At 43.0% G+C, this 14,931-nt stretch overlaps 1 protein-coding gene across 1 annotated transcript; it reads right to left on the minus strand.

The window, feature by feature from the left end:
- Positions 1 to 2,974: 2,974 nt before the first annotated feature.
- Positions 2,975 to 14,201, minus strand: slc17a9b (solute carrier family 17 member 9b). The gene is made up of 13 exons (XM_080535189.1): positions 13,931 to 14,201; positions 12,523 to 12,720; positions 11,657 to 11,796; positions 10,091 to 10,190; positions 9,383 to 9,513; positions 9,173 to 9,269; positions 8,459 to 8,555; positions 7,773 to 7,860; positions 7,583 to 7,617; positions 7,231 to 7,346; positions 4,953 to 5,008; positions 4,678 to 4,707; positions 2,975 to 4,087 (listed from the first exon to the last, which is right to left on the minus strand). Exons 1-13 carry the CDS (start codon positions 14,059 to 14,061, stop codon positions 3,909 to 3,911), a joined length of 1,398 nt encoding a protein of 465 aa, XP_080391315.1. The 5' UTR covers positions 14,062 to 14,201; the 3' UTR covers positions 2,975 to 3,908.
- Positions 14,202 to 14,931: the final 730 nt, after the last annotated feature.

Below are 14,931 nucleotides of genomic sequence, written 5' to 3' on the forward strand. Positions count from 1 at the left end.
CACAGCGTCGTGCCATATGGTGCCACCCCATATGTCCTGCTGGCCAGGGCTGGGGATCTGGGTCTGAAGTGAACTAGGGGTGTGAATGGGACAGACCTGGTACCAGACCTACCAGTAGGCTACACTGCCCAGCTGATCCACATAGGTAGAGAACTTAGAGGAAGTTTATGACCACATGGTGCCCCACTATATAGGATCAATGTTGATTGCTTGTCGATTTTCTATAGGGTAACTATTGCTAGCTGCTACCAGGGGCATGCTGCTAGCTTCCAGTATGGTAACTAGGGATGCGTGCATGGAGGATAAACATGTTTTTGATATGTAGTGGCTTCATGCACACAAAAATAATTTAACCTGTCTTTTCTTTCTTCAGTAATGTTTTAATGCTTCACTCATTCTTCAGAGCTACAGTACATTGTGCTTATTGTTTGCACTGCGCTGCCCCCATGTGGTGTCACAGTGAAAATGCACACCATCATTCTCACCAGTGCAAATCTGACAGAAGGAATGGTCCAAAAACTCATTACAGCTGACAAAATATAGTTTTTTATTCAAAGTTCAATAAAATATGCTTACAAATACAATATATTTTTGAAGCAATAGAATACTGCATATATTTTCCATAAACATTGTTTGAATCTTTTTATATAATACATTATCTTACATCATCTTAGAAAAAACAGAGATCAATACCTATATGCTCTCAGGAGCCTACACATTGACACGACGGTGAGCAGAACTCTGGTCCACTGTTGCATTGTGTCAACATATTAACATTATGGATTATAGCATGTGACAGAAATCAGACAAGCAATGACGTTTTTGAACAATGCCCAGCTCAGGCAAGTGAAGTGAAAGCATTTGAAGGTCATTTCTGAGCTCGAGAAATGTGTGGTTCGGCTTATTGAATAATAATTTTTAAAAATCCTACAAATCAGGCATTGAGACTAACTAGGACAGTTTGTTTTGTGCAACAACTCATCACTACATCACCTTTTCTGTACAAAGGCTTTAAGTGTTATACAGATCTAAACGCTACTTCACTGTATATGTATGTACAAGTACCCACTGATGATAGTGGTTTCAAACCAGTGTGCCTCACCATTGACCAACTTATTGATATATTGGTCATCGTACAGTGTTTAATTGTCTGGATTTAACACAAGTTCAGTAACAAGAAACGTTCCATCACTGTCACATTAGAACCATCACACATCATCATCATCATCCGGTTCGATCTTATCGTGACCCCACTGCAATGACCCTGTAACTTTGTTCCAATAACACAGCTGCCCTTTCTTGGAGTACTCGTGACCCAACATGGCTGTATTGGTGAGAGAGACATAGTGGAACTGTTGCTTTGACCAGTGAACACTTCAATGAAGGAGAAATAAAGGACGCATTATAAAACTATCTGAACACAGCCTTCAAATGAGCTGGGAACCATGATCTCTTGCACGGTCGTCCAAAGGCAACCTTTTATGGATATTCTTCCATTTACGCAAGGGTCCAGTTACAATGTGCACAGCTCAACTTTATGTGCAGACAGAAATGACTGAAATCACATTAAATATGGCATGAGAAGCATATTAGGAAGGTACAAATATACGTCCAGAAATATACGGACCACTCTTATTTCCTATTCATTCATGGTGATATGAGAAATAATTTAAGTTAGACAATTGCTGTTGTTTTTCTCCTATTATCATAACAACTATCATAAATAATGAATTTTTTAACTACCAATTAATAAATACATTACAATGGAATACATAAATATTGAATGGTTCTGACCAAACTGAGTAACGAGTACTGCGTCGAGGCTGCGTCATCTGCTGATAAAGCTGCATACCATTAAACATTCATCCCACTCTCCGGCTTGCTTCTGCTAGTAGGTCAGGTCAGTAAGACTATAAGGCTATAAGACTCATTTCTTCAGAGTACTGCCCAGAACAATGTCTTTACCAGGGCAGAGCCAGTCCTGATGTCATGGCTGGCTTCTCTCCACACAAACAGACTCCCTCCCTTTCCACTAATGACATCACCCACTGTCTAGCCAATGAAGTAACCACAACAAACAGGGTGCATCTCATTAGAACAAGTGTCTATTCTCTCCTTCTCCTCATAACCTTCGTTTGCACTTGAAATTGATAGATAGGTCCAATTAGGAGCCCATGTATTGCTTTATTCCATCCAACATGCCTTCAGATCAGTGCAGATGATGCCAAGGAGAGGAAGAAGCTGTATGTAGATGGAACCACATCCAATTCTAGAGGAACTGCAATTGCATCATGGACATGGCCCTCTAATGACCGCATTCCCCACTCTCACATTCACCTCAACTAATACTTATCTACAAGGCTTCTGAATATGTACTTGATTGAGCAATTGATGAGGGGTTTCATAGGAATAATACAAGTAATCAAAAAGAATCAATGTGATTGAGGTATATTTAAGCCTGTCATGCATTTTCATAATACATAATAAAAAAATGTTTGAATAACCTTTGGTCTTAATTTAACACAAAACAAGTCAATCCCAACAGCCCGTTGATGATGTAAGGCCTTGGTGCAGCGGCGGCCTTCCCAAAACGAGACGCAGCGAAGCATGATGACCAGGTGACGAAATTATGAGGTGTAACCATGGAAATGAAGGCCATAGCAGGTAAATTGTAGAGTACATCAGAGCGGGTGCAGGGTAATTAGTCACTTGGTAATTAGGTGCCACTCACAGAGAGTCCCGCCGGGGGGGGGGGGGGGGGGGCTAGGAGACTCACCTTGTAATAGAACCCTGCAGGTGTGACAGCATTCAACTCCCCCTGCCTCCCCCATATCCCCCTGCCTCCCCCCTATACACTCAAACACACACATCTGTCTGTGTGTCCCAAACTGTCAGAGAACTGGCGAAACCAAACTGTCAGAGAACTGGCGAAACCAAACTGTCAGAGAACTGGCGAAACCAAACTGTCAGAGAACTGGCGAAACAACCACACATCCGTCATTCTCCTCGAACACAAACACAGACCAGTGCAGACACTGAGGTCATATTGAGACACTGAGGTCATATTGAGACACTGAGGTCATATTGAGACACTGAGGTCATATTGAGACTCTGAGGTCATATTGAGACTCTGAGGTCATATTAAGCCCAACTGCACTAACAAACTGAGGTCACCGTTTCCATGACTGCACTACGGCCTCAGTCAAAACAAACTGAAGAGTTGGATGACAATAAAAAAATGGATAAAGAAAGTGAAATGGAACCGTAAACAATAACTGGAAAAACAACAATGTACGCTTTAGCAAGCCACTTTACTGTACAGGACATCATCCTGAATCTCTCCAACTTATCTACAAGCTCCCTGGTAGCCTGCTGTATTCACCCCTCACACTAGGGGGCACTAGTCATGGTGACGACTGGCCTAGAGAACAGCTCTTCGGTCCGCGGTCCATTCTATAAGTAGTTAGTACGTATGGGAGGGTACTATTGTGCCTTGAGTAAACTTGAGTAACATTCCTGTAACGTTGTGCAGATTCTCTTTTGGTTCTTCAAATTCCGACGTGGATGATAGAAGTAGAATTGGCCGTGGTTCCTGGTCCTCTCATCCCATGGTTAAGACTCTGGTGTGGGTATTGTGGCTCGGCTAGGCTAGGCTTGGCTCAGCGCCCTGGTCCCGTTTGGAGAGCTCCGTTGGACAGTAGGTGGATGTTGGGCTTGATGTTCTGTCCCTTTAGGAGGACTTGGAGGTGGATATTGTGGTATAAGGGGTGGATGTTGTGGTGTCAGAGGTGGATGCTGTGGTGTAAAGGATGGATGTTGTGGTATAAGGGTTGGATGTTGTGGTATTAAGGGTGGATGTTGTGGTATTAAGGGTGGATGTTGTGGTATCAGGGGTGGATGTTGTAGTATCAGATGTGGATGTTGTGGTATCGGGCCTTGGTGGTGTCGATGTCAACCCGGCGGGCCTCAGCGAAGAACAGGAAGGTGACCAGGCCCAGCAGGTTCACGACGGAGATGAGGGCAAACACAGACGCCCAGGAACCTGTGGTCTCGATCAGGTACCCCGAGAAATACACCATCAGGACACCTACACACACACACACACACACACACACAGTCAGGACACTAATACCAGAACACACACTCTTTCAAACCCCAGATAACCACAAGAACAGAAATACAAGAATACAACGTATACACAGGAAAGGTTGACAATAAGTTGCACATGACTATACAGTACATACTATACTTCATCATACACTTAACACCACAACATATCAACTCAGCAAGCACCTTAAACTAGAATCCTAAAGCTCAGTTATCAATTTCCACATATGCCTATGTGATGGTTCAGCCCCCTACTGCCAGCTGTGTAACCGTATAAGTAACTGTATTAAAATGCCAAATGTCCATTCCTGTTCCCCCAAGTGCAGTAACAGTTACTGTTATCTTCTATACCATCTATTATTCATCTGACACAAACTCTATTATCGTTCCATGATGAAATATGCATGGCACATTGGAGCCAGTGTGAGGGAGACGACACACAGCCCAAACTTTTGGCTTCGAAATAAATCGGATTAATTATTTGTCTCATTAGTTCATAAAAAGGCTAAATTAAGTCTGGAGATACACAGATGTTTCTCCTCACGATTTTCCCTCATTAGAGACACTTACCTGAGAAAGCGCCGCAAGTATTCATAACACCTGCAATAAAAACAACAGATGACAGATGCACTGTTAAATTTCATATTCAACACTACTATCAAATTCAACAGAGAGAATTCAAAATGTAAAGTTCAAAGAAGAGAAGAGATTAATAAATAACACTGTAAGAAACGCAGGGGACCACAGGTAATCAATAATTGTTGGTATGAACATGCATGCTCATATTGAGGGCCAGTGGAAGATTCAAAAGGCTACAGAAAACATTTGGGTAAAGCTGAACGTACCGAACAGAGCCCCAGCACAGGACGGAGCCAGATCCTGGACGTTTGTTGACACACCACTGGAAAAAGAGGAATCATTTAGTGCTCCATCCTATCAGATAAGGAGTGACAGACTCCCTGTCTTTATCCAGCTAAATTACCTCGCAGTAAAATCAATAACTGATGCCTCTACCTTATCTTAAACTAAAGAGTCACTTTAAGATAAGTATAATATCATATGGATATCGTAATCTCGACCACCTAACTGCACATTAGGGATGCACCGAAATGAAAATTCTTGGCCGAGGCCGAAGCCGAATTTAAGGAAACACTTGGCCGAATACCGAATACCGAATGTGTATCGGCAGTTTTTAATTTTATCATTGCATAAACTAAATACATTTTGCTTTTTATTCATGCTTCTCAAAGAAAGAAATTGAGATTGAAAAAAAAGAACTTTTATATATAACTTATTATAACTAATTATCGTGGGATTTAATCTCTACTGCTTTCCAGGGTTCAAGTTAATGATATTCATGATTTGTCTCTACATAGGCTTCAGAAAGTATTTAGACCCCTTCACTTTTTTCACATTTTTGAATAGATTTGCCATCAATCCACACACATTACCCCATAATCTAAGTAAAAACGTTTTTTAATGTTGGCAAATGTATTAAAATGTAAATACAGAAATACCTCATGTACATAAGTATTCAGACCCTTTGTCACTCTTAAAATTAGGTCAAATGCTAAATGTCTTCAACAAGTCATTCAACAAGTTGAATTGAGTCCACCTGAGTGTAACGATAATAGTTCATGTTATTTCAGAATGAATATCTTTTGTTTTTATAGTCTCTGGTTTGCATAGAAACCACCGCATGATACAGCTGCATGTCATAAACTCGTGTAGAACAGCTGGGAGTCTGAATATGTTTTCAACAAGGCAACAACTCTGCTTCTCACTCCAATTTTAAATTGAGCTACGACTGCTAAGCTAACTAGCTAGATGAGTGTAAGGTTGCGTTCGTAAAGTCGCTCTGAGAGTGCTGGAGCGCACACTGGGCCCGACGTCATAGAGAAACCGAGTCATTTGATTGGACGAGAGGCATTCCACGAGTGCTGATCGGATTTCCTGAGTGAATTTACGAACGCAGCCAGTTTTGAAAGCGCGTCGCCTCGCGCCGCGCGCCTGTTGAGAGTTATATTTAATTGTATTGCGTCATCAAAACACGGCCACTATTCGGTGGTAAACATTCGGTGTTTTCATATTTTGCGATATTCGGCCGAATACATTCGGTGGCCGAATGTTCGGTGCATCCCTACTGCACATTAGTCTGACTGGTTGGGCAGGTTAGCTGCATAGCCAATTCTCTGTAAATATTTGGACAGTGAACCAATTTGTCTTCCTTTAAGCTCTATACTCCAAAGGTTTGGATTTGAAATCAAACAATTAAAGTGATTCAATCTGAATTGTCACTTTATTGCACTTTTTACTTCTACTTTCTACTTATTATTGAATTATATTTGTATAATTGTATTTGAATTGTATTTATTACTTATTATTGAATTGCAAGATCCCAAAACATGTCACTTTGTCTATTACAACTGTATGCGATATAAGTGACAAATAAAATTTGATCTGAACAGGATCATTTGAATAATCACAGCCACTGGTTCTAAAATTTGAGCACAAGAGCCAAAAACGGGTCCCCACACACTTCGGTTTGACACAATTTGTCCACTGCAGCTCATTCAGGAGAGAAAAATGCTCATTCAGGAAATTGCTTTAGGATACGTTATGCACTACAGCTGACGATTTTCCATCCGTAATCGCCGGGTAAGTGAGGGTTCAATATGATGCGTTACACCTACAGGCTATAGCTATAGAAAAATACAGACATATTCGTGAAGATCCTGTAGTACCTCTTTAATAAGAGCTTAAAGTACAGATTTCCTACTTTTATTTAGATGGTATTATTTGTTATGTTTATTTATTTTACAAATACTTACAGAGGGCACTGTAGCTTGTGTTGTGGCACACATAGCAAACACATTTCTACATGGGGTGACCATTCCACCTACCCTATCAGAGAGCAAGATGAAGCTACGACTATTGATGCTAAAACCTATACAAAACTCCTTGATGCACAGGACATGCCTAGTGGGTAGGAGGTGTAGGCTAGGGTTTGGGTGCTAGTGGATAGGGGCTGATGGAGGGCTAGGATTTGGGTGCTAGTGGGTAGGGGCTGATGGAGGGCTAGGGTTTGGGTGTAGCAGGTGATGAAGGGGTTGGCATCAGTACCTGTGGCTGAAGGTGGTGAGGCCCATGGTGGCAGACACGAAGGCCACGGCCGTGGGGAAGGTGGTGGTTCCACACAGGAGGATGGTGAACACACTGGACACCCCCATGGAAAAGAACTGAGCAGGGGAAGACAGACAGGGAGGGACGCACACACACACACACACACACACACACACACACACACACAGACACAGACACACACACAGACACAGACACAGACACAGACACAGACACAGCGTCCTGATTCAGATTCCAGATTTCAAAAGGCTACCTAACATTTTTACAGAATCTGCTCCCCTCACATTAAATATGAATAAGCACCGTTAGCTAACTCTGCAACACTCTATCATACCTGCATCAGTTTCCTCACAGCAGCTGTATCAAAACCTGGAGAGACACAACGAGATGATGCGAGAAAGAGAGTGAGACAATCGCTAAGCAGCTCAATTATTCAACAGAGTTCAAGCTTCAACCCATTACAAAGACAAACATTTATATTTCCCTGGATCCCCTGGATGGACCAGAGGCCGGGGTGATTCTACCTTGGCTGATTAAGTGGTCAGAGAGACAGCCACTGAAGAGGGAGGAGGGGATAGCCACGAACCAGGGGATAACATTGAACACCCAGCCCTGAAGGGAACACACAATAACAAACAAACAAACAGGTTCATTTAACACTGAGAAGAATTCAATTAACCTCTTGTTCTGCATTTAACATTAGTTCAATGACAGTTGTCATTTGGGGGTTATCAGTTTGAAGGAGTGTGTGTGTGTGTGTTTTTGGATGGCTACAGTGCCCTCTGTTGGTTGACTGAAGTCCTAATACACCCTCTGCTACCCCTCACAATACTGACTCTCACATGTCTATCTTCTCTCATCTAGAGAGATACCCTTGCGTAGCCAGACACTGAATTCTCACATTTGGGCATCTCACAATTGGGCTGACCCCCAATCACCCCCCTGGACGTATCTTGATGTCCTCTCTCAGGTCTCAACAAACTTGCTCATCATGTCCCTAAAACAACATCAGATGTTTGGTCTACTGGAAACAGCTTTTTCAACAAAAGATCAAATTCCCCTGGTTGAATCTTTAACATGACTTCTATCTCAGTGTCACTCTGGCCTTGGACTGGAATGCAACTCTAAGTCTAAAGTATAAGAGTTTTTTTTCTCTAAGGGGATAGGGTGCAAGGGTGAGTTTCGGGTTGGGATGCGGTTCTCAAGTTACCTTGGCTTCAGGGAAGGTGTCCTTGAAGAAGGTTGGTAGCCATGACAACAATGTGAAGAAGGTGCTTGCGGTGCAAAGGTGTGTAACAATCACAGCACTGTAGGGGGGAAGGAGAGAGAGAATTATTATTATTATTATTTTATTTTTTTAAGTACCGTAAGAGACTGCATGTTACTCATATGTACATAGAAAAGCCCCAAAATAATCAACATACACTTCTACTATATCCAAGTCTGTAAGAGTGCACAACTGTAGTTCACAACAGTATCACCCTAACTGTATCTCAACTTAAATGTGCCCTCTTATTTAAAAAACAGTGTCAGTATTGCTTTTACTGCAGCCGAGCCCTATCCAGTGACAGAAGAAAGACTACAAACACAGTCACAGTTGTCGGTTAACTATTGAGGTGCGGTTGTGACATTACAGGAAATGACACCATTGTTGCTGAAAACAGGGCAGACGCGCTTCACTGCCACTGACTTCTATAAATAACCAGCCCACAGAGACAGGCATGAACAGAGTCTGTCTATCTGAAAATGTAACATCTACAGGCAACTAAGCTGACCAGTGAGTAGTAGACCCTCTCTAACAGACAGACAGACAGACAGACAGACAGACAGACAGAGACTCACACACACACAAGCCGAGCCAAACCGAAACCGCATGCGCCAACACACACTGCAAAAAAAAACATTTCCCATTGTCTTATTTTACCAAACGGCAGGTTGTTTGAAGAGGCGCAGCCAGTGCCTCCTGGAGAGTTTGGACTGGGTCCCTCCAGCACCCAACGACTCCAGAGTGATGATCGGACCTGGGAGCACACACAGACACATACCTTAACGTGGTGTAGTTACGCATCAAAACAATACAAAACAGATGGCTAGAAAGTATATAATACCGTTTACAAATGTGTACACATCTTACCTTCCCCTTTGAGCAGGTATTTCCACATGCAGTAAGCCCACAGGACAGAGAGTAGCCCAGACACATAGAACACACTCTCCCAGCCGTACTGGTCTAACATGAGGGAACCAGCCCCCCCGATCACCAGTGTCCTGGGAAAGACAACAAAAACACACAGACGTGTTGCATTTATCAAGTCTGGCATGATTGATCTAATTCAATGCGATTGCATCATATGTTATTATAATGCATGTTGTGATATTATAGTATCACCCTCCAATCCTCCTCCTCCTCTACTACATTAGGAGGGTAAATGCTTACATCAGTGAGGACGACATCATCCATCCCAGCTAAAAACAGGACGTTTACACAAGGATGGGAATTAAACTAGTCTGAGGCTTAGATTTTACCAGAGCTGGCTAGTGAAAAATGTGGCTAACCAGCCCTTTTTTGTCATCTTAGTGCAAAAGGACAGATGTCATACCTGAGAAGTCACAATGTTATGAAGTTGTACATTATGGGAATTAATCATTGTGAAATAGATCAGACATTCATTGAAATATTGTTTACGTCTGTAACAGGAACAATAGTTTTGCTACAGCTATGGCATGTTTTGGGCATGGCCGAGTAGAATGTCATCCTGGATATTGGAAATTGCAGTCCACTAGCTAGGCTGTCCAGTGCCAAATTCCTTAAGTTTCATGCCTGAGTGTACAGAGCCAGACTCACCCCAGGTAGGACCCACTCCCCACGGTGCTCATGAGGAAACCTCTCTCACTCTCAACCACCTTCTGGGAACACAGGCTGGCCAGAGAGGGGTAGTGCACACCTGGGAACACACACACACAGACACACACAGACACACACAGACACACACACACACACACACACACACACACACACACACACACACACACACACACACAGACAGACAGACAGACAGAGACACAGACACAGACAGACACAGACACAGACACAGACAGACACAGACACACACACACACACACACACACAGTTACGACATGTTAAGAGTAAGTAATTACTTTGGTGGCACGATATGTACCAGTATTGTAATGTTTTTGCAAGAAGAAATCTGTATGTGTCCAAGCTAGTTATGAAGAAGCTTTCTGCTTGGAGCCATGTGGCAAGAGTTAGCAAATAATATAGAAACCAGGACACGTAATGGAAGGCGAAAAACGGAAAATGATTGTCAACAACATGAAAGCCTGGTCCCCTGCAGTTTACAGAAAAAACTATGTCAACAACAACATTTTCCCAGCCCTGACAGAAGAGGTGCCAAGGATAGCCCAGTTCCACCTCCGGGGAAGTTCACAAATGTCAAACAGGAACAAAAAGTCAAACAAGGCCATAAACAAACTGAACTTCAACCCCAGCCTAAAGCTAGGAGAAGCTTCCGGAAATCTTCCACTTCTCATCTGAATCAGAATTGCTTTCTTAGGTTTAGGTTCTTCGACATTGGCATTGCAGCAGGATATAACAAACAACAATAATACAATAAAGTGAGATAAGTAAAGTAAGTAATAATAACAAAGTAGAATAAGGTAATGCACAAATGTTAATGGGATAGACAGATAAAGACCATTCACAGACATCTACTATATATGTCTTTCACCCATCTGTATTTATGAGGGGAGGGGGGTGAGGGCAGGAGGTCACAAGACAATTGAGATGCCTCTCTGTCCACAAACACACACACACACTGCCCCCGGCGACATCTCTACGAAACTGAGATTGAGACTCTTGGGGGGATATGTGTGGACTGGACCAATGTTCTTTCTGTTGAAACTCAATCTAGTCTAGGGGAAAGGTCAACCATACTAACCATATTAAACCATCCAGTTTCACATCTTTGATGAAAAGAATAAGGATCTGTGTGGTTGTAGCGGCTAGGGCGCTTCAATGGAATCATAAAGGACTCAACAGAGGGTCACATGTCTTAGAAGAGACCAAGAGGTACACGTGACAGGAGTGGCGTTGTTGTTCAGTTCTATTCACTGTGGCTCCCAGTACAGACACTTACATTTTAACCATTTAGCAAACGCTTTTATCCAAAACATTAGAAGAATACTGGGACAGTCTCCCTGGAGTAACTTGGGGCTAAGTGCCTTAGGCACCCTGGTGGTGGTGTTCCCAGGTGGTGTTCCCAGGTGGGATTCAAACTGACGACCTTCTGATCACCAGACCAACTCACTATCCACTAGACCACCACTACCCCAGACAGACACACACCACGCCTCACTGCCCTTCTCTGTCCCTCCGCTGTAGAGGTCTCACCTTGCAGCAGCCCCATGAGGAAGCGGGCCAGTGTCATGGAGAAGATGGGCTGGGAGCAGAAATGGGCCAGGATGGGGGTGAAGGCTGTCATAGCCCCCCAGGCTGCTGCAGACAGCAGGAGTACCTTTTCCCCTCCCACCCTGAGGGAAGAGATGAGATAACAAGAGAAAACAATGAATGACTACTTCACCAACACCTTGAAGGGAGAGATGAGTACACCCACTATGTAAGTTGGTCTCTCCCATTCATCCATTTTCCAAATGAGTTCAAAGTAATGAGTCACTGTGTTGGCTATTGAGGGGAGGAGTTGGAGCAGAAGGCGTATCTATTTCGCAAAATCTGAAGGAAGCCTTGAGCTTCTTTTGACATGAGAAGAATGTCATGTCAAACATTAAAAGAATGTTTCCTTTGACTATTTTCTTCTTTTTTTACTTTCCAATTTGTATTTGCACTGACCCTTTCTGCTCTTTTTGGTTTGAATTCAAATCCACACTGCGTACATGAATGATGGTTCTACCTGGAAATCTAATTAAGAAATGACCTGGCACTCATTACTGGCTCCCTGCTTTACATGGGCCACATACAATGTAAACAAGACAGACCCTGTGACGTCTGTCCTTTCTCGTTGTAGGAAAACCCCACCCTTGACAACCATGACATTTACTGGTTAAACAGCTATGGCCTCGTCAAACAACATTTCCTTCACACTCTGTACTCTGTTGTTAAGTTGTCTGTGCTCATATGAATGTATACGATGTTGACACTTTAATGAAGTAGCTAGCTACAAGGTGAAAAGAGATTTTCTTTTCGATGCAAAAAAATTATATTGAGTATGACTTCATTCTCAAGTCATTGCCCATGCCCACCTGTCACTGACGTAGCCCCCGAGGACCTGGGTGAAGCAGTAGCCCCAGAAGAAGCTGCCCAGCACCATGCCTGACTCCCTCTTGCTCCAGCCAAACTTCTCAGCCATACTGACAGCGCAAATGGGCATGGCGACCCGGGCGCAGTACAGCAGGCAGGTCCCCAGCAACAGCACTGCGGTCCATACCCTCGCCTCCGATCTGCACAGAGGATATAGCTTTATTGTGGGTGTGGGTGTGCTGTGTGTGTGTGTGGGGGGTGTGTGGGTGTGCTGTGTGTGTGTGTGGGGGGGGTGCTGTGTGTGTGTGTGGGGGGGGGGGGGGGTGCTGTGTGTGTGTGTGTGGGGGGGGGGGGTGTGCTGTGTGTGGGGGGGGGGTGTATGTGTATTGGTGTGTCTCTCAGAGAAACCAACTTCTGAGTGTTTGTATTCAGCATGGCAAATACAGCTCATATGACAAGTTTGCAGTGGCAAACACAACACTGGTCTTATTCAGTGCACTTCACAAATAAATTGGATTTTCAGTAAATGTTACTTCATCAAGCTAGGACATCTTATGATATTAATAGTACAGACTCTAGTGGGGAACCTTTGACTCTGGCGAAACTATGCAGCTTAGCAACCTCGAGTCCACCAGCTGACACACATCTGATGATTGAAGTATTTCTGTCGGAATGTGCCTCAATGTTCATGGCAACACTGTCAAGAAACGTGTTACATTTGACATCACGTCGTCTTTGAATCTATGATTAAAATTGAGGATTTCGTGACGTTAGAATTATATGGTTCTATCTCCATTTTTGTCAAAATTGAGTTTTTTTACACAAACTGATCCATTAGGTGTTTATTAATGTCTGTGTGGTGTTATTTTTAAAATGTTGACATTTTTGAGTTAGTAATTCATAAAATACAAAGGTTCCATCTCACAAAACATAATGGAATGTAAAAACGTTGACGCTCAATATCTCTTAACTACCCTAAACGGAGATAGAACCTTATCATTCTAAGCTCACGATGTGCCTCAATGTTCATGGCAACACTGTAAAGAAAACGTGTTACATTTTACATCACGTCGTCTTTGTATCTATGTTTGTATCTAAAATGGATGATTTGTCAACTACAAACTAGGAACAAGTTGCAACAAAGTAGCAACATTGAATGAAAGTGGTCACACTGCATACGTCAACGCGGGAGAAACTGTTCAGAAAAGAAATGTCCTTGTCAAAGCCAACTCTCAAATTACTCAAAACGTCTACCTAACCACATATTATACAACATTGAGTTGGGCTTAATTCGATTTCAGTCCTGGTTGTATAATTAGATCTGTTGTATTTAAAAAGAGATGGGTTTCTGTAGACATTTGGACATCTGTTCAATAGAAAACAGCCGACAATTGTTACTGAATGACTTACCTCGGCCAGGTCGTATTCAGCTCAGTCCACTTTTTCTGACCTCCGGCGATCCCTATTTTATCAGGGGGGATTTCTTTGAGACAGACCAAATCTGGATTTGAGTTCTTTCCATGTTTTTGCAGAATTGCCATTCAACGTGAGGAGTTAATGTTGACGACCCGCTCTCTCTCACTCTCACAGTTCAGCGCGGAAGGGGTCGAAAGCAAAGCTGGAGGTGGGTGACTAAAAACAAAACTTTGTTCAATCTGGACCAAACCGATGTAGACTATTATTCATTTCCTTCGGATAATCGTACCCATGGCTGTAATAACCAGAGAGAGATATAGATATTAGACGTACGGCCGGGTGAAGAGGGGAGGAGAGGAGTGTGTGTTTTTCCCTGGTGCTTGTCTGGATGATGATAATCCACGTGTCAGTTTTCTTTTTTCTTCAGCCTTCGCAGTTCTTCCTGCAAACGGCAGGGTCGTATCAGGGGGGTGTTCCATCAACGTCGCTAAAGGAAAATCTAGGCTTATTTCGTTAAGTCTCCCGAGACTCTTAAAAAGATCCAGGCATAATCTTGATAGATCTCGCAGGATTTATCAAAAATAAGCCTGGATTTTCCTTTAGCGACGTTGATGGAATACCCCCCTGGAAGTATACAAGTGACTCAGTCCTTCAAAAAAACAAAAACAAAACAAAAAACAGCATGAAATGGTCAGAATGAAAAAAGAAAAGAAAAAAGAAAGCGACGTATTCTCTATTCTATGGCATCCCTGCCCTCCGACGTCTAAACAGGCGCTCCATCGTGACAGTGCAGTATTTCGAGTCTAGACATCCTATCCCAACGTGATAAGCAGATCCGATCGTATTACACAGCAGAACAGGACCTGATCGAAACAGGCAGTTTTAGGTTAGAACCGCTCTTTGAGAACCTGCGACGCCCTCCTCCCCTGTCCTTGGTCCATCCATGTTGCTGATGTTGGTCCCCTGTTGCGATGTGTCTGCTGTCATCATCCTGG

Source organism: Nansenia antarctica (assembly GCF_963989245.1).
Source record: "Nansenia antarctica genome assembly, chromosome: 6".
NCBI classification, from domain to species: domain Eukaryota; kingdom Metazoa; phylum Chordata; class Actinopteri; order Argentiniformes; family Microstomatidae; genus Nansenia; species Nansenia antarctica.